Source organism: Tetrahymena thermophila, assembly GCF_000189635.1.
Source record: "Tetrahymena thermophila SB210 genomic scaffold scf_8254697, whole genome shotgun sequence".
NCBI classification, from domain to species: domain Eukaryota; phylum Ciliophora; class Oligohymenophorea; order Hymenostomatida; family Tetrahymenidae; genus Tetrahymena; species Tetrahymena thermophila.
The window spans coordinates 1,485,752-1,504,368 of record NW_002476463.1 but is presented as its reverse complement, the minus strand read 5'-3'; the positions used below and the strand labels follow the sequence as shown (position 1 = coordinate 1,504,368).

General features: G+C 22.6%; 3 protein-coding genes across 3 annotated transcripts; all 3 read left to right on the top strand. All coding sequences in view use genetic code 6, as the record gives it.

Moving 5' to 3' along the window:
* Positions 1-365: 365 nt before the first annotated feature.
* Positions 366-7,347, top strand: TTHERM_00355210 (transmembrane protein, putative; the record flags this gene model as incomplete). The annotated part of the gene is made up of 19 exons (XM_001010419.3): positions 366-854; positions 923-1,023; positions 1,088-1,178; positions 1,232-1,353; positions 1,537-2,427; positions 2,481-3,016; positions 3,067-3,359; positions 3,431-3,799; positions 3,854-4,158; positions 4,215-4,644; positions 5,072-5,512; positions 5,574-5,894; positions 5,950-6,042; positions 6,119-6,249; positions 6,308-6,410; positions 6,469-6,598; positions 6,655-6,827; positions 6,899-7,067; positions 7,124-7,347. The coding sequence occupies 19 exons, from the start codon at positions 366-368 to the stop codon at positions 7,345-7,347; spliced, it is 5,412 nt and encodes a 1,803-aa protein (XP_001010419.2).
* Positions 7,348-9,863: 2,516 nt separating this feature from the next.
* On the top strand, positions 9,864-15,167 carry TTHERM_00355200 (transmembrane protein, putative). The gene is made up of 12 exons (XM_001010418.2): positions 9,864-10,587; positions 10,717-11,043; positions 11,096-11,250; positions 11,306-11,598; positions 11,652-11,827; positions 11,893-12,709; positions 12,800-13,552; positions 13,884-13,960; positions 14,015-14,394; positions 14,450-14,622; positions 14,683-14,851; positions 14,904-15,167. Exons 1-12 carry the CDS (start codon positions 10,259-10,261, stop codon positions 14,969-14,971), a joined length of 3,717 nt encoding a protein of 1,238 aa, XP_001010418.2. The 5' UTR covers positions 9,864-10,258; the 3' UTR covers positions 14,972-15,167.
* A 565-nt stretch (positions 15,168-15,732) lies between these two features.
* On the top strand, positions 15,733-18,548 carry TTHERM_00355190 (hypothetical protein; the record flags this gene model as incomplete). Its single annotated transcript, XM_001010417.4, has 9 exons — positions 15,733-15,953; positions 16,020-16,156; positions 16,241-16,392; positions 16,500-16,587; positions 16,646-16,942; positions 16,998-17,419; positions 17,475-17,584; positions 17,635-17,724; positions 17,972-18,548. Exons 1-9 carry the CDS (start codon positions 15,844-15,846, stop codon positions 18,546-18,548), a joined length of 1,983 nt encoding a protein of 660 aa, XP_001010417.4. The 5' UTR covers positions 15,733-15,843.
* Positions 18,549-18,617: the final 69 nt, after the last annotated feature.

Here is an 18,617-nt window from a genome sequence, read left to right as displayed (position 1 = left end):
GTTTGTTTCACCACTTTTCTTTTAAATAAACAAAATTTACAATAATATTTTTAGAACAAGCATAATAAATATAAAATTTAAGTTAAAAAATTATAATTTAAAATTCGAGTGCCAATCTAATCTTTGGATATTAAAATAAATGGTATGGTTTTAAAAATATTATCCAAACGCAAAAATATACCATCATTTTACATATTAATTAATTTATTTATTTAAACATAGTTTTTTATTAATAATTTAAAAGAAAAAAATTGATATTTTTAATTAAGCTTGATACTCAATTTTTACTTTTAAACGCATTAATTAATAAGTATCATACCTAACTAACTAAATATATTAGAATTTCTGCAAGGGTTTGGACTAAAATGAATTCTGCTGACAATGAATAAAAAGATTTTAATATAATAAAAAATGATATTAATTCTATTGATAATAATACAATAAACACACCTATGAACAATATTGCAATATTTTAAAATTCTAATACATTTACATAAAAAAGCAAAAAAAGTGTTATATCTCTTTTGAAATAAGCTGAACCGCAAGAATAAGACTACATTCTTGATGAGATTTAAGATATTACTTTGTCTGTAGTTATAAATAGAAAGTTATACACTTATACAGGAAAACCTCACCCTGAGATCATGCAACTTTTTGAATTATTAAAAGAAAAATCTGTTTAATAGTCTGATTTTAGAATAATCAATTATTTAAGATAAAAATTAGAAGATTTAGAAGAATTTTTTGACACTAAATGTGTTTTCTTTGGTGGGAGAATGAAATTATCTCTATACGAATCTATAATGTATTTGTTTTTCATCATTATTTACATAGTTTATGCAGTAAACATGGCCGTAAATTCATTTAAATCATTAAAAATCAAAATTGCTAAATTTTTATTTAACACTTAAAATATACTTAGTCTGTAGGTGATGATATAAATGTTAGAAGCTCAGTATGGAAGTCTTAATTGTAGGGAAACTCCATCTGGTTTGGAGCTATTTTTACAATTTATGGAATAATGTAAATAAATAATTATTTTCTCATTTATAAAATAAGTTACTGAACTTTTTATTTCTAAAAATAGATACATAAATATTAAATCAGTCTTAATACTATTTTTACTTTTCTTAGCTCTTGTTGTAGTTTAAGTTCTCCTTCTTCTAAATGATTTTAATGTAATTTCATCAATTCGTTATTTTATTAAAATAATTTTTTTTTATGTTAATAGATTTTAACTAATGGAATAAGCAGCTTTTAAATGGTTTCATATTCAACATTATACTCTAGAATATATCCTATGATTTTGTATTTGCACTGGTTCATTTTTTCTTTGGTCTACAATTGGATTAAGTAAAATATAATATATTTCTTCATTAATAATTTTTATTTAAAATATTTCACATAAATTAAGTTAAAAATGATATCAAAATATTTTGTTTAATCTTTTAAGAATGAATTGGAGCATTTTAATTAATTTTACAGTACTAAAATATTAAGTTCTAGAATTTATTGAATATATATATTTATTTATAGGAACTCTTTTAAGAGAAGTAGTGCTATGTATTTAGGTATAGGTTGGTGTTTACTGATTCCTTATTATGTCTGCTTGCAAGTGATGTCATACCTTTTGCTTCAAAAGAACTATTAGGTTTTTGATGCCATCAATAGTATATTAAATATTTTAATAGCTCCTTTTATCATAATTGTTATTGTAAGTTGGATTATCCTACACTATAGACTATTTATGCTTCCAGTAAGTAACATCACAATAGCTATTGCAAGGATAAAGGAAGAAATCTAAAAGAATTTCAAATAGCCCATACCTATTGAGGATAATGATGAGGAGGATCCTCAAAACAAAAAGTTAAGATCAAATTGGAAGAGATTCAAAAAGTTTATTAGAATAAATTTTTATATGATATCATCAATCGTTATTGGCAGCATTTATTGCTTCTGTGAAATTTTTTTAATTTATTAAGTGATAAACGAGTTTTCTTCTAGCTCAATAAATTATGACAATCTAGCAATACTACTCTTTTAAATTATTATTATACCTGCATTTGTTGTTCTTGGAATTATTATTTCAGTTTCTAAACGCTAAACTTGGGCTACATTTACATTCTTTCCTTTATTTGTTGCTGCTTTCCCATTATTTGGAATCATTCCACTGACATGGCTTCTTGAGAATACATCATTTGGTGGTAACATTACATATGTAGCTATTATTGCTTTACCAACATGCATCATTTACTGGCTCATATTGGCAATGTTTGGAGTTTAGAGAAGATTCCAATTTCTCTTTTTTATAACTTATACATGCATTTTCTTTGCTTTTCCTATTGGTTTTTTATTACCTCTCTCATACATAAATATTTCTGGTCTCAATTCAAGCACTGTTTATTTTATTAGTGGAGTTATTGTAGCGTAAATTTAAAAATTATTTGACTTTGTTATTAATAACTTTTATTATTGAATAGAGCTGGATTAGGTTTAATATTCATATATTTAGTCGTCTTCATTATAAAATTCCTATATTAAAATGTTTACAAAAGATAATCCAAATCAATTATTAATTTAACTGCAATAAGTTATTTTAATTTAAAAAATATGGGTTTTTTAGTAAACAGTAGTGGATTTATCTTAGGCTATACACTATTATGTTATGTTTTTTATGCTAGACCTTCTACAGCATCAAACGATGACAGAGGATTTGTAGACGGGATGCTTATTAATCTTCCTTTGATATTCGTATTAATAAACTATTCTTTGCAAACAGAGTCACTAGAATACATTATCGAAGAAGACAATTTTAGTTTAGATTCTTCAGTTAATTAATCTTACTCAATGAATCAAAGTTCATTATAAAAATCTTAAATATCATCAAATGCCGAATATCAAGAAATATAACAAAAAACATCTTTTTAGAAAAGATTGATATATGTAGGTATAATAGTACCATTTGTAACATGCTTACCTTTGTATATTCTTTCAAGTCAGAGATAAACTACTACAAGTAAATTTATTTTTACTAAAAATATTTCAAATATGTTTACAAATAATTAGGAATTGCTGTGATTATGGTAGGAATGCCCTGCTGCTTTTTACTTTTATGGTTCTTGTTAGAAGTTAAAAACAAAAGTAAGAAGCTATAAAATTTTTTTACACCTTTTTTGGCAACTATTTGTTGGTGTTGTGTAATCCTGCCCTTGCTTGTAATAGCTCCAGTTATAGCAAATTATATTGAAACTGAGGGACCTTACTTTGCAGATTTTATGAGATCAATAATAGCAGCAGTAGCTTTTATATTGATATGCGGTGTCACTTCTTTTAGCATATTTATATTCGTCATTAAAAATGTAATTTAATTGAAAATTGTTGAAAATTAAAGATAATTATTTATACATTAATGCCTTTATTTATCTATTAGAGACTAGAAGAAGAAAAGAAGAAAAAATTTGTAGTAACTCAGATGCTAAAAATGTGCATAGATAACAGAGTTAAATCAAATGTTAATCCTTTGGCAATCTTATATGATTATTTTCATAAAATACATCAATTAGAAGATAGGATGAAGCTTTTATTGTAAGACCACTCGAAACCTCTGAAATATAATCACAATTAAAAACCAAAAGATAAAAATTTCGAAGAAGAAATCATAGTCTCAAAAAATAGCAACAAAAAAGTAGAAACTAAGAAAGAAAATAAAAGATCGAAACTTGATATTTGTCTTGATTATTTATTTTGTAGATTTGGAATTTAAGTTGATAATTTAAACAAAGACGATGAAAGCGAGATAGTAAAATATTAACTTAATTTATTAGATAAAACTAAAAATTTATAAAAATAATAGACCATGGATGATTTAGTTAAAGAAGTTGAGAGGGCAGAATAGATCATGGATGATTATTTACCAAAGCAAATTAAAATGGGTTATCTATATAATAAATAAAATAAAAATAGAGGATAGCTAGATGAAGAATAAGCTAATTTGATGGAACGTATAGAGTAGACTAAAGAATAAAATGCTATTCAACTCTTTGAAAATCCGAAACTCAAAGTTAAGTCTAAGCACGAATAAATAAGTTCAAAAACTTAAATGTTTAGATCATATAAAATAAAACGCATAAAAGCAGAAGATATAAATAAATTCAGATAGTAAATTTTTTAAATAAAAATTTTGTTGTTACTTATTTCAAATTATAAACTAATAGCACAGATTACTCATAGTTACTTTATAATTCTGAATTTGAAAGAGGATTGTTCTTTCATGATTTGTACAAGGATTTTTCAAATGAAGACGATAATTAACCATAATTGATGATTTACAACGACTTCTTAGAACTTTGTCGTCTTTCTGGTATCTTGCAAGTTGATGATGACTATGCATCTTCACTGAGATCTGAAGTTCCCTCTTTAAAGGAAAAGTAAGATAGTATACCAAGCGACTTATAAAGCTTTGATGAAATTTACCTATAGTAGCTTATATAGAAAGAACTTTCTTAAATATATGATTCACATTCATCATAAGTCTGGAAAGGAGGAATATTAGCTCTAAATCTATAAGATTTTTCTAAATGTATGATTGATATAGCAAACAAAGTATCAATTAACAAGGAATCTACAACTATTTCATTAAAATTGGTATATTTATCATTTTATTTATTTTAGCTTAATTACTTTTATTTTTATAATTAATTCTTAATCCAAACAAAATATTTCTTGATATATTAAGATAAAGCAAATCAATTTAAATTAAACATATTAATTATAAACACTATTCAAAACATTCTTTTACAAATTAAAAAAAATAATTAATCAAATAATAATAATTTTTACATTTAAATTTTTAAAAAATCAGCAATGAGTTTTTTTTTTTTATTAAATTAAATTTATTAAAATTTTTTTTTAATTTTCAAAATTTTGGTGTTAATTTATCTTAGTGTTAAATAGATTTAATGTATATTTATAGTTTAATCATTTAAAGAAAATATAAAAATATTTTTTGATAGATATTTTTAACTACTCCTATTTCATAAAAATTAATTAATGTATTTGTGTAATTTTATAGAGAGAACTACTATATGAAAGAATGTTTGGGTATTTAATGACAAATATTCCAAACTTTGCAAGCAATTATAGACCAGATATTAGAAAGTTTATAAAGAAAGAAGAAATTGAGAAGAGGATGGAAGGATCTCCTTTTATTTTTACCATTCCTTTAAAAACTTAACTTGAGGATGATGAAGATGTCATTTTTAATTACTAGAGAAAAAATAAATATCTTTTATCAATGCAAAAAGAAGAAAACTTAAACTATGAAAACATTTAAAGAATGAACATAAATGAAGTAAAAGGATCAAATAAAAACAAAGTTAAGGTTCAGGACTAAAATGCACCTTAAAAAATAAAAGAGAATGTTTCTTGCTTCATTATGATGTGTAGATGCTTAAGAACTTGCTGTTGTGTTTACCCAGGGAAAGCTTTCTCATATGTTGATAAAAAAATAAGTGTAATTTATTATTTATTTTTTCGAGTTAATGTTAATTAATTTACATTTTGAAAATGAAAAGTCTTTAATATAGAGATTAACTAAACCAAAAATTGCAAAGAATGTTATTTCCAGAAAACCTCAAGCTAAGAAAGCTCCTAGTTGGAATGATATGGCAGATAATTTAGTTACAACAATGGTTAATTCTATAAGAGCATACGAAGAAAATTAAAATTAGGCTATGAAAGTTTAGTTCAATTTAAATATAAATAATCTTATGACTATTGTTGGTAAACTAAGTGATTTTCTAACTCTTTACGGAGTAGCCTTTAATAATCAAGTAGAGTGGTTTCCTGGATATACTACAAAAGTTGATACAGCATAAGTGACTTCAGGATCAATAGTAAGCTCTATTTAATTTAAAATAAATAATGTAATTAAATTTAAAATTTATAAAGTTTAGTAGTTACTAAATAATATTTTGGTTGTGTGTTGGTTTAGGTATACTTTACTTTTTTATTGCTCTGATTGCTTAAGATTATGCTGAAGAAGTAAATTATTAAAAAATTAAATTTACAGATACTAATTAAATGAGCACTTAAACAACTATAATTAATTAATTAATAGGGTACTTTAGGAAAAGATGAAAATGGTGAAAATGCAAACTTTAGACACAAGCAATTCTATTTATCTAAAGGTGTCAACTTATTAGGAGCCACCTTTTTTATGTTTATTATGAGAACATTGATGGATGCATAGTATTTATTTTAATTCAATTAAAATGTTTAATTGTAAAATCTATATCATAACAAAAAGTATTTGTGATTGGGAAACAAGTTCACCCTGGAGTCTTTATAGAACTAGTTCTATTTAGTGTTTGAGCAATACTCATTTTTGGATGATGGCTAGCGGTTTTATAGTAAAAAATAAATTACATCTGCAAAACTTATAATTTAAAATATTTTAATAAAAAAAAGGCTTTGTTAGGTTACTATCCTCTATCTACTTTTATTTAGCCAAGTATTTAGTTTTTAGATAATACTCTTGATGTTAAGTATGATAAATCGTATATTGCAGTTTATATTCAAGCTAAATTAATTGTTTTAGGTAATTTAAATTCAACAAATACATCATTTTTATTTATTAATTTAAATTAAAAATAGGTGCCACAGCATTTTTTAACTCTTTTTAAAACAAAACTTTAATTAGCATCATCCAACTTAGTATCACATCTTTTGTAGGTTTTGGAATGAGTTTGCTTGCAATTAAAATAGAACCTTGTCTAATTGGATTTATTAATCCTATAGAAATAGGATGCCTTCTATGTATAGGAATTGTAATTATTTGTTTATTTAATTTCTTAAGAATAAAAAATATATAAGCTAATTAAACATTTATAATAAACAGATTAACGGTATTGGACTTCTAATTGTAATTACAAAAGAATCGTTGATACTATTTATTGTGAATATTGTTCTACATCTTATTGTCATAATAATTTTAGCTATCATCATTAAAAAAAAGTATTTTTCTGGTAAACATCAACAAAAAAAGCTTGTCCTAAATCATTTACCAGGTAAAAATTAATTTGAATAATAATCCATCAATAATTAAACTTTTCTATTTAAACAGTAATTTAAAAAACACAAGAGAAAAAGAAAGAATTAGAGTAACTTAAAGTTGGAGTAGAAACTCCTTAACAAACTCCTCAGCTTCAAGCTTCAAGAAGGGGAAATCATATTACATCAAAAGATGTTACAGATTCTTTTTAGACTTAATAACGTTTCAAAAACAAAGTTAATATCGAAGGTTTATCAGATGCCAATTCAAAGATATTAGAAATAGAATAATTATGAAGATATTTTTTATAGTTAGTTAGTTAATTTATATATATGTATTTTTAATAGTTTTTTTACTACAAAAAACGCAAATAATAAATTCTCACTCAATCACTATCATAATATTTTTTAATATAAATAAAATTAAACAAACAATAAAAAATTTATTATTCTAACTTTAACCATAAAATTAAACAAACAATAAAAAATTTATTATTTATAACCTTTGCAAAATTAATAAATAATTTAACGTTATTGTAAAAATATTTTCTGATAAATGAATAAAATAAAATGAAATAATAAAGAATGATATAAAAATAGATAGATTCAAAGATATACTTTGAAACTAAACAGCAGTATTTAAGTAATAATTAAATAGATTTTAAAGATAGATATACATTTTTTCATTTTTGATCATTTATACCAAAGATCTATAAAAAATTTTATATGGTTTTTAATTAACTCTTGTAAAGTAAGTAATCTTTATTTATGAATTATCTAATAGCATTTAAATCTAACTACTTCTTAATATGATTTTAAATATTTTAAAGGTGAATATATTTATAAAATATTTTATATGGTTTTTAATTAACTCTTGCAAAGTAATCTTTACTTATGAATTGTCGAATTTAAATCTAACTACTTCTTTAAATGATTTTAAATATTTTAAAGGTGAATTTTGACTTATATCTTTAATGGTTAAAAAGAAAAATCAAAAAAATAGTTTTTAATTAACTCTTATAAAGTAAGTAATCTTTATTTATGAATTATCTAATAGCATTTAAATCTAACTACTTGTTAATATGATTTTAAATATTTTAAAGGTAAATTTTGACTTATATCTTTAATGCTTAGAAAGAAGAATAAATATTTTTATTTCTTTAATTGTTTATTCAATTAATGTTGTTTAGATATTTTTGCTAATTATCAGACAAGTCATTATAACTTTCTAAAAATAATCTTACTCTTATTATTATATATTTTTTTAATTTTCAAAATTAATTAATTAAAGACTGTATTTTGAATTAATTATTAAATGTAATCATTTTCTAATAAAGATTAATATATATAAATTTATACTATTTAAGTAAAAAACTGCTTAAAGATATAATAGCTTTTTCCATTAAATAATACAAATCTAAAAATCTAATTATTAATTTATGATTAAAAATAGTAATAAGTAGTTTGAGCTACCTGTTGAAAACGATATATCTGTTTTTGACTAAAAAAAGACTTTAGATCAATTAGAATCATAAGAAATAGAATTTTAAGATGATGAGAAAAAGCAAATCTAAAATGAAATTTAATAAGATGAAAGTTAGTTTTATGAAATAAAAAAAGTAATTAGATATAATGGCAATATTTTATATTCATACAAAGGACCTGCCAATAAAGAAATAATTTCGATTTTGAGTATGATTGAAGATGGGATAGCTCAAAAATAATTTTATAGTAGAGTATATTAATGCTCTTAATCAATAAAGAAGTCAACTGATGTTTTGTTTAACAAATATTGCTCATTTTTTAATGGAACACTTAGTATAGGATTTGCTGAATTTATTTTTGGGATTGTTTTGATTGCTTTTACTTTCATGTTTAGTTTCATAATTTATGTAAATTTTATTTAGTTTTAAAAGGTTATTTTTTCAATTTATTAACTAAAATTCAAAGGAAGTAGAAATACCAAGTAAGTACAGTGGTAATAATTCTTGGTAGTCGTATGTGTAAGATAAGATTTTTTTATATTCATTTCTGTTCACTATTTTAGGACTGATCTTTCTAAAGGTGCATAAAAAAATCAAATACACCTTCTGTCTAGGAATCTTAACATATGTCTTTTTAGATATATTGCTTTCATAAAATGTATATAAATCTTTTAAAATTAATTAAATCAAAAATGAAATTATTAATTAATTAATTCTATTTCTTTTCATTAGAATATCCTTTAGTTTACAATTTAAGAAATTAACTGTTTTTTATATTTAGGCCTTATAGTTTTCAAATTCAAATGAGTAGGTTGAAGGTGCAAGAATATTTTTTTGGTTAATTTGTATAATCTTCCTAATTAATTGGAGTGTGATTTATCTAATTTGGAACTTCATAGAGTAATTTATTGTATTATATTTATTTTTAAAAAAAACAAATATTTTAAAAGATAAATTATTTTCAAAATGAATAATATAATAAAATTTCTAATTACCGTCAGTACTCAGTAATTGTTGATAAAAAACATAAAATTTTAATTTAAAAAAATAAATAATTTTTTAAATTACAAAAGCAGTATCTTAAAAAAAATTTTTAATATTAAACTTGAGTAGAGACAGTATTTAGATAGTTAATTAATAAATAAATAAATTAATAAAAAAATTAAAAAATTATTAGAAAAAGGTATTCTGATATAATTAGCTTAGTCTTCTGTTTATTCATAGAGTTGTATATAGTATATGGGTGTGGCCTATTTTTCCTTAAATAGGCACTTTGTGAAAATGGAGTAGAACTATGGAAGAGCATTATTGATGTTTTATTACCTTTGATAGCATTTATAGTTACTCTTGCTTACATTTTTTTCCATTACAATGTCTTCTTACCTAAAATAGATTAATTTAATAAAATTTTAGAAGAAATTGTAGATCAAATAAGAAAGAAATAAGATTAAGCTTTTTTAAGTTAAAACGAAGCAAATTAGTAATTAAATTAGGAAGTATTTTGGTTTTAAAAAATAAACAATTTCTTTAGTAATAAGTGCTTGGTGATTACTTAGTTATTAGTCTTTGTATCATATTTTATTTTTGAAGGGTTTTTTATTTATAAATTAAGGGAAGCAATAGTTTAAGTTTAAATTAATTAATTTAATCTACTTATATCAATCTTTCATATTGCTTTTCTTCCTATATTTTTGATACTTGGGGTTTGTGTTAGCAGCTCCAGTATGAGCATTAAAAATAAAATGTTACTTTATCCTATTATAAGTGGAGTTCTCTCTATTTCAATTATGATGCCTGCATATAACTATTTGAATAATATAGAAGATTTACATTATATAAGCTACTATCCTATTATAGGATTGCCTTTTATCTTCATCTTTTGGCTCACTCTCAGCCTATTTGGATACAGATAGAGGAAAAGATATCTCTATTCTCTTACTTATTTTTTAACATTTTTTATAATACCTATCTGGATATTAGCTATAGCTAAATCAAATACTGGATTCTTTGAATAAAATATTTAAGCAGTAGCAGTTTCTTTTACTCTCTTATCGTAATAAATTGAATATTTTTTTAATTTAATTAATTAAGAACATTAATGAAAATTTATAAATTAGGTTTAAAATTTATTTGAAAAAAAAATTTAAAAGAGGATATTTTAATTTTTTTTTTTTATAAAAAGGATAGGAGCTCTCATACTAGTAGTATATGGAATATTAAGTATAATTTATCTAATAAGCAAATCTCTCAAATTTGAAGATGTTTCAATTCATACTTTCTTGATTTAAATTAAATATTACAACTTTGAAAGTTTTTCCTATTTTATTAATGCTTTCTGCTTTATTATTGGGTATAGTCTGCTTTCTTATGGATTATATGAGAAACCTGATACTGTAACTCCAGATAAAAAAGGTTTTTTGTATTGTCTTCTAACGGTTTTTCCTCTAATTTTCATCATGCTTAATATATCAATAAGGATTCGTGCTTTTGAATAATAGAATTATTTAAAGTATTTAATAAATTTAAAAGAAAAATATATTAATTAAAAATATAAAAATTAGCAACGATTATTTAACAACTGAAGAATAAAATGAATAGCTAAATAAAATAAATCAAAATAATTTGATTAATAAATTAATGATTTTCTCAACGGTTTTGATATTGATTGTTACACTTCCTTTGCTATTCATAGTTAAAGATAGACAGTACTTTATATGTATTCAATTTTATTTATGAATTTATAATTAAATAAATTTATTTTTATAAATAAGACCTTATTAGCTTAATGTTTATTCTACCTTTCTTTATAGGAGTTTTTGCCATTCTAAAGCGTGTGAAAGATAGCAATCCTTCCTTTTAAAGGTTTTTGACTCCTTTTCTAATTATTATCAGTTGGCTATTTGCAATATTACCATTTATTGTTATTGTACCAGTTATTTCTCTCTTTATTGATAGCAAATCAGATTAATATGGGGTATTTTTAAAATATACCATAGCTTGTGGTGCTATTTTAATAATGTTAGGAGTTACTGGATTTACAATATTTTTTCATATAGTTCTTAATGTAAAAATTATTAAAATAAATGAAAACAAATTTAAAAAGTGTTTAATTAAAAGAAAATGGAGCTAGATAGGATTAGAAGATACATTGTGTACTAACTTTAGTTTATGTTATTTCATAATGCTGTGAAATCAACTTTAGAAATTTTACATCATTTATTGGATGTGTTTATGAAAGAAAGAAATGAGTCAATATTTAAGGAATAAATGCTTAGGGGAAAGCCAGTTTTTTGGTAAAAATTAACTTTTTTAAAATTATCAATTTGATGTAAATAAATTTATGAATTTATTTTATTAGGATACCTTTTACATCTAAAAATGACCTAAACTACAGTAACGAAATTGTTACTACTATTGAATACAAAAGATTAAATGAAAAAAATTAATCTAAGCGAAAAGAATAAAGCAAGAGAACTTGCATTTAGTATATTTGCTGCTTGCAAAGTAATATTCATGAAGTTAAAGAAGATGACTAAATAATAAAAAAAGAAGAAAGCTAAAAAGAAATATTAGAAAATTTAGATGATAAATTAGAAATTTTAGGTAAAAATAGCAGCGGCATTGAAGAAGAAGATGAAGAAGAAATTAAAAACATAGATTAGTTTTTGTTTCCTTATATGTTGAAAGTAAAACATTTTTAGGATAATATTGAGCCTAAATTGTTAGAGAAAATAGAGAAAAGAAATAAATAACATGATTTATCTCAGATAGATAAATCTAAAAAGAATGAATTTACATCTTCCAAATCAAAAAATCTATTTTAAATTTCTAATGAAAATGCTCTCGATGCTAATACACTATCATACAATGAACATTATTTAAATGTAAAAGAAAATGAGAATGCAAAACTTGAATTTTTTCATCATATATTTTATCAATTTTCAAATAATGATAATCACGAGTATGATGAAGAATTAGTTATCTATTATGATGCATTGTAGTTTGTTAGAATATCAAATATGAATATAAATGAATAATTCTTATCATGGGCTTTTGATTAAAGTGCACAGGTAAACTGGAATTATAAAACCTTTGCAATGGACATGAAAGGATTTGCTATTTTCTTATAAAAACTTACAGCTAATTTTTATATGGGAGAAGATTAAAAAACAATAGTAAGAATCAAATTAAAAAGATTTTTTGTTTTTAAATTAAATTATTTTTTAAATCAAAACATTGGCTTATGAATAAATTTTATTAAAAAGTACGACTTATGTGTAGAATAACTTTATTCTAATATTATGGGTAACTGTCCAGAGGTGGCAATTAATTTTAGAATGTAACATAGAACCTTTGATTAAGTATAAAAGAAATGGGAAATAATGCTTAAAGATTCCCCTTTTAGAATATCTAGCAATCCAGAGCTGTAAAAAAATCTAAATGCATCATTGATAAGCAATACATTTGAAAAAAGTTTATATGAAAGAAAAAATAGGCTTTTATTCAGTGGATATGATAATCAGGCTAATAACTAAAATAATCAAAAATAAGGAGAAGAACAAGAAAAAATATAAAATGATAAAGGTTCTTCGTTCTCATGCAAATAATGTATCAAATAACTTGGTACTCTGATAAAAAAATGTTTTTGCTATATTCCATATTTGATTAAAAGCTCTATCCAAAGCTCTAAATCTGAAGATTAAGATCATTTAGATTAGTTAGAGAAGCTTAAATTAAAAAATTTGGTTAAGAGAAGAATATCTCCCTCTTGGGAAACTATCGTAGACCTAACTGTAATCACAATATAAGATTCTGAAAATAAGTACAATAAACAAAAATAGAATACGGTCTATAAGGTCAATTTAAATTTAGGTAACATTTTAGTTATTATAGATCGTCTCTGTGATAGCTATGTCTTTTTAAGCGTAGCAATTAACAGTTCTATCAAGTGGTCTCTCCTCTCAGATTTTGAAGCTGATTTATCTTCTTATTCAATATTTGATGGGAAAAATGGAAATGTAATTTTATTTCATTCATTTTTTTTTCAACTTTTAATAACAAAATTTACATTATTTTTTTTAACTTTTAATTACAAAATTTACTTTAATGTTTTTTCAATCAAAAAATTTACTTTAATTTTTTTAAAATTAAATTTAGATTATGCTATATTATTAAATTTTTATGTGATAATTATTTGTAATTTAGATCTATTTTTTTTAATTTAATTATCAGTTTTATAATTTAATTTGAAATAAATAAAAAGAAAGAATAAAAATCATATTCTAAATAATCAATTAAAAATTAAAAATGAAACATATTTTATTCTTTATAATGATTAATTTTATTTAGGTTTTAGGCTATGATTTCTTTTTTTGGCTTTCACTGGGTTTTTCTTTGATATATGGATTACTTAGTATAAAATCTTTGTAAAATACTATTTTAATTATAACTTGAAAATAAAATAATATTTATAACTATAGGAAGTATTTAAAAAATGAAACTCTAGGACTAGATAGTAGTGGATAGATAGCTACCTTTCCTCATCCACAATTTTTTTTAGTTAAAATCATTTAAATTATTGGATCAAATCTTTTTTTTCTGATAATGAGAACTTTCATTGATAGCTTTGTGTGTAATTGGTCTTAAGTTTAACCTTGGTATTTAGTTAGAGATAGTAGTATTATGTGTTTTGATAATACTCATTACATTCATATGTTTTTTGCTCTATTTGGTTTACTGATCTACTATCCATTTACAACCTTTATATTTCCTAATATTCAATTCATTTAGAAAGCAACTGACTTAAAATATCAGCCTTCCTTTTTAGTTTTATTTTAATAAGGTTAGCTAATTGTATTAGGTAATATTCTTAGACAAATTTTATTCAATAATTTATTTTTAACAAATATAAATAGGGGCAACTAGCTTTCTAAGAAGTGAAGATAATAGTAGCTTTTACTTGATTTCTTGTCTCTCTATTGTAATTGTTATTTAAGTCATAAATATTGCCTTGATTTTAAAAGTTTGGCCTTGTACTGTAAACTGGTGGAACATAGTAGATATAGGTTTACAACTTACTATTGCTATTGTAAAAATACATAATAAATTCAGTTTTAAATTTTGATTGATTTTATATTTTTTTAAAAAGGTATGTAGCGGAGCTTTATTTATATTTATAACTAATTAATCTAAAATAGGAACTATTTTAACAATAGTTTTTCTATGCTTAACTATTTTAGCTACATACATTTTTAGTCGTAAAATGTATAAAATGCATGCCTCTCAGTCAATTAAATAATAAATAGTAGATTTGCCATGTAATTATTTTAGATATTAATTCTAATTTTAATCTTATTTTTTATAAATTAGAAATTTAACTTTCAAAAAATAGATTCAAATAAAAAATTGCTCCTCTCAATTAAAATCAATAAAAATGATAAAAAAATTAACTTAAATAAAATATATTAAATTTTCTAATATTTTAAATTATAAATAATACATTAAATTCTCTTAAACTTTATCATAAGATCTTCAAAAATCACGTTTGAGAAAAATTATTTCATTTAAAAAATTTTGATTTTTGAGGATTTATAAATAACAAATTAAAAAATAGTTATCTACTGATACAATTTTAAAATAGTAATTTATGATGATAAAATTAACATATAAATAATTCATATAAAATATTTGTTAGTTTGATTAAAGCTTTAATCTTTAAAATTTTGATAGATAATTATAATGCTTATAATTAATTTAGAATCAGTAAGCTCTATATTTTATTTAAATATTGATAAAACAAAATTTTTATGGAAGAGAAAGTAGAAATACTTTTAAAAAGGTGTAATTAAATAGAAATATTAATTCTAAACTATTTTTGAAACAAATTTATTACGAAAATAATAAGTAGGTAAAAATAGAATTTAATTTAAACACAGTTTTTTAAAACAATGTCTGTCTGTAATAGTTGAATTTTAAACGAATATAAGATTATAATAATATATTTAAAAAATAATTGATTTAATATTCTATTAAATTATAAATTAAAAGTGCTGATGTAATCATATATTACTATTAAAAAAATGAGTATTTTATGATATTAAGTTTGATAAGATTATAAACAAGAGTATTATTTATATCTTAAAACAATCAAAAATTATAAGCGGCCTATAAAAAATAGTTGTTAATTAATTAAATAATTTCTTTTTAAGTAATAATTAAAAACTTAGAAGTAGTTCAGAAATAATATAATCAATAATTCATATATTAGGTCATTAGTAAAAAGACTATAAAGAATAGAATTTAAGATAACATGGGAAATGACAATTGCTGTGCGATTAGGAAAAGAGAGTCAAATTTTGATAAAAGCTAGAAAAACTACATTAACATGCTATTCACTACTATCTCAGAAAACAATGAAAAGTATTAATTGAATCAAATATTAAAAAATCAATCAATGTATCATATAAAATGTAAAATATAAACTAGTACAAAAAAGAAGGGAATAATTGATCCTTAGGGTTTTGCAGATTATATGTATGAGACAGATTTAATACAAAAAATACTAACAGATGAGCTTTTTGGAAATGATTAATTTATTTCATATGAAAGGTTTTGCAACTTTTGTAATATTTAAAAAATTATTTGCATAAATTAATCATTCAATTTATGAAATCGAGCTAATTTATTGCTTTCTAAAATTTAAATAGGTGCTGATTTAATTTTTAGTGAGCCTGGCTACAAGATGTATTATTTAGAATCTCTCGTTGAGTGGAAAATTAAGCTTATTAATCCAAAAATAAGAGGAGATCAATGGAAATAAACACGAACAACTTTGACACAACTCCAGCAATTTATGAAGGTAAATATGGAATATTAATTTAAAATATTGAATTAAAAATAACTTTAAAATGGTTTTTAGAGTAGAATAAAGTGAAATAAGCTAAATAAATTATAATTTTAATTTAGGAAATATTTAAAATCATTGAAACTACAGATAGTGCGAAGTCAAGCTACAATATTCCTGATCCTAATTTAATTCTTACAGTAATGTTCAGTAAAACAGTTAATTAATAAGAAACTGTTAAAAAACTCTGATTTATTTTTTTATAAAGAAGAAGGATTAGAAGAAACGAAATCTTGGGATGAAATAATAAATTATTTTTACAAAAAATATCCCTTGATTGATGATATTTTGAGGAATTATTATGAATACAAATTTTTGAGAAAGCCTATGCAATATGGCTTCCCTGTATTGTAAATTAAACAAACTATGGCTTTTGATTACAACATAAGCTCAGCAATAGCTTTGACTAGCGACCATCTATTTAGGAAAATCACTATTTTAAATCGCATATTTTCATCTGGTGAATTGAGTTTTAACTATGAAACATTCTAGCAACAAATAGAAAGTAAGTTTATAAAAAAATAAGCTTTTTTTTTATTTTTTCTTGTATTTGATTTTAGGTTTTGAAGGAGGACTTTTAATTTTGTTAAAGTTTTTGGGAAAAGAAATTCCTGGTACCCATCATTAGCAATTAGTAGGCGTGTATGTACCTGATGGGTTTTCATCAGCAGTTAATTAAGGAGGAGTTTATGGATCTTAGGAAATAATATTATTTGAAATATCTCCTCATTTCTAGCCTATTTATTCTATTGAAAGTATTCTTAAGAGAAAGGAAAGAAGTAGACTTCAATAGTCTGATTAATAGAAACAGGAACCTTTAAAGCGTTATATTAGTTACACAGATAAAGGTTTAGGCTTTGGGTATGATTAAAAAACATAAAAACACCGTATATGGATAGATAGAAATATGTTTTAGAGCTCATACATTCTTTCGAAAGATGATTACTTTGAATCAGGATTTGATTATTTTTAAAATCACATTGTAAATTTTATTCATTTGAAAAATTATTTTATTTTAATATATATTTCTTAAAAAGCTTATTCATATAGAAGCATGGAGTGTAACCAAAGATTTCCCTAGGCATTCACAGAACATAATTGAATTAGCTGAAAACAATTATCGTTAATTTATAAAATATAAAAACTAGTAAAATTAACTTTAAACCAAAATACTTTTTAAATTATCTTTAAAAAAAGTTAATAGATATTTTCAACAGAAAATGATGCTTCTAGTGCTGCTCACTCTTATAAATTTTAGAATGACGTGCTTAGCTACTCTTAAATTAGGTAAATAAATAGCTTTTCTTGATGATATTTTAAAAAATATCAATTAATTTTTAAGGAAATAAAAATGTCTAATTTAAGCTCAAAAAAAATTTATTAATTATTAAATAATTAAACTTCATAGAATTATAAAAATTAATTTTTTAAAATTATTCTCATTTCAATGCTTGTAACGGCAATTTTAATTTTGAATAATTTAGCTAATTTTTACTTGAAATTTAAATATTTATTTGTCAAATTAATATGATAGAAATACAAATTATCTGGATTCTAATGGAGGATCATATATTAATCATGCCCCATAATAATAGCTTATGAGAGGTAGCATGTAATTGGATGAAGAAGAGAGAAAGAAAAGAACAAGGCAATTACTTGGAAGTGTGGTGCATAGAAATTAAAATGGTTAGAGGTAAACAATTAGCCACTAAAATAATTAAAACAGTTAAAACAAAGATAGACTAGATGAAATTTATAAGAAATATAAAGATTTATAAAACTAAATAGAGTTTAACTAGTCAGATTATGACAGAGTAATGGACAGACACTTATAAAAAATTAAATCAAGTAATGATCAACAAGTAATTTAATAGCCATAGCAATAATAGTAACCATAATAATCTACATATATTTACACTATATAACCTTCACAAGGATCATAGATATAAATTAGTTAGAGCTAATTTCATGCAAGATCAAATAGTAACGGAAGTAATTACTAAAATGGATTAAATAATAGTCCAAGTAGATAATTAAATTACTCATAAAATAATGTGGTTGTAAATGATGTAAATGAAAGTTTTTACAATAAACATTTGTTCTAATCTTGATGAAAAATAAATAAATTTATTAAATTTACTATTTAACAAATAAATAAATAATTTCTTATGTATCTTAAT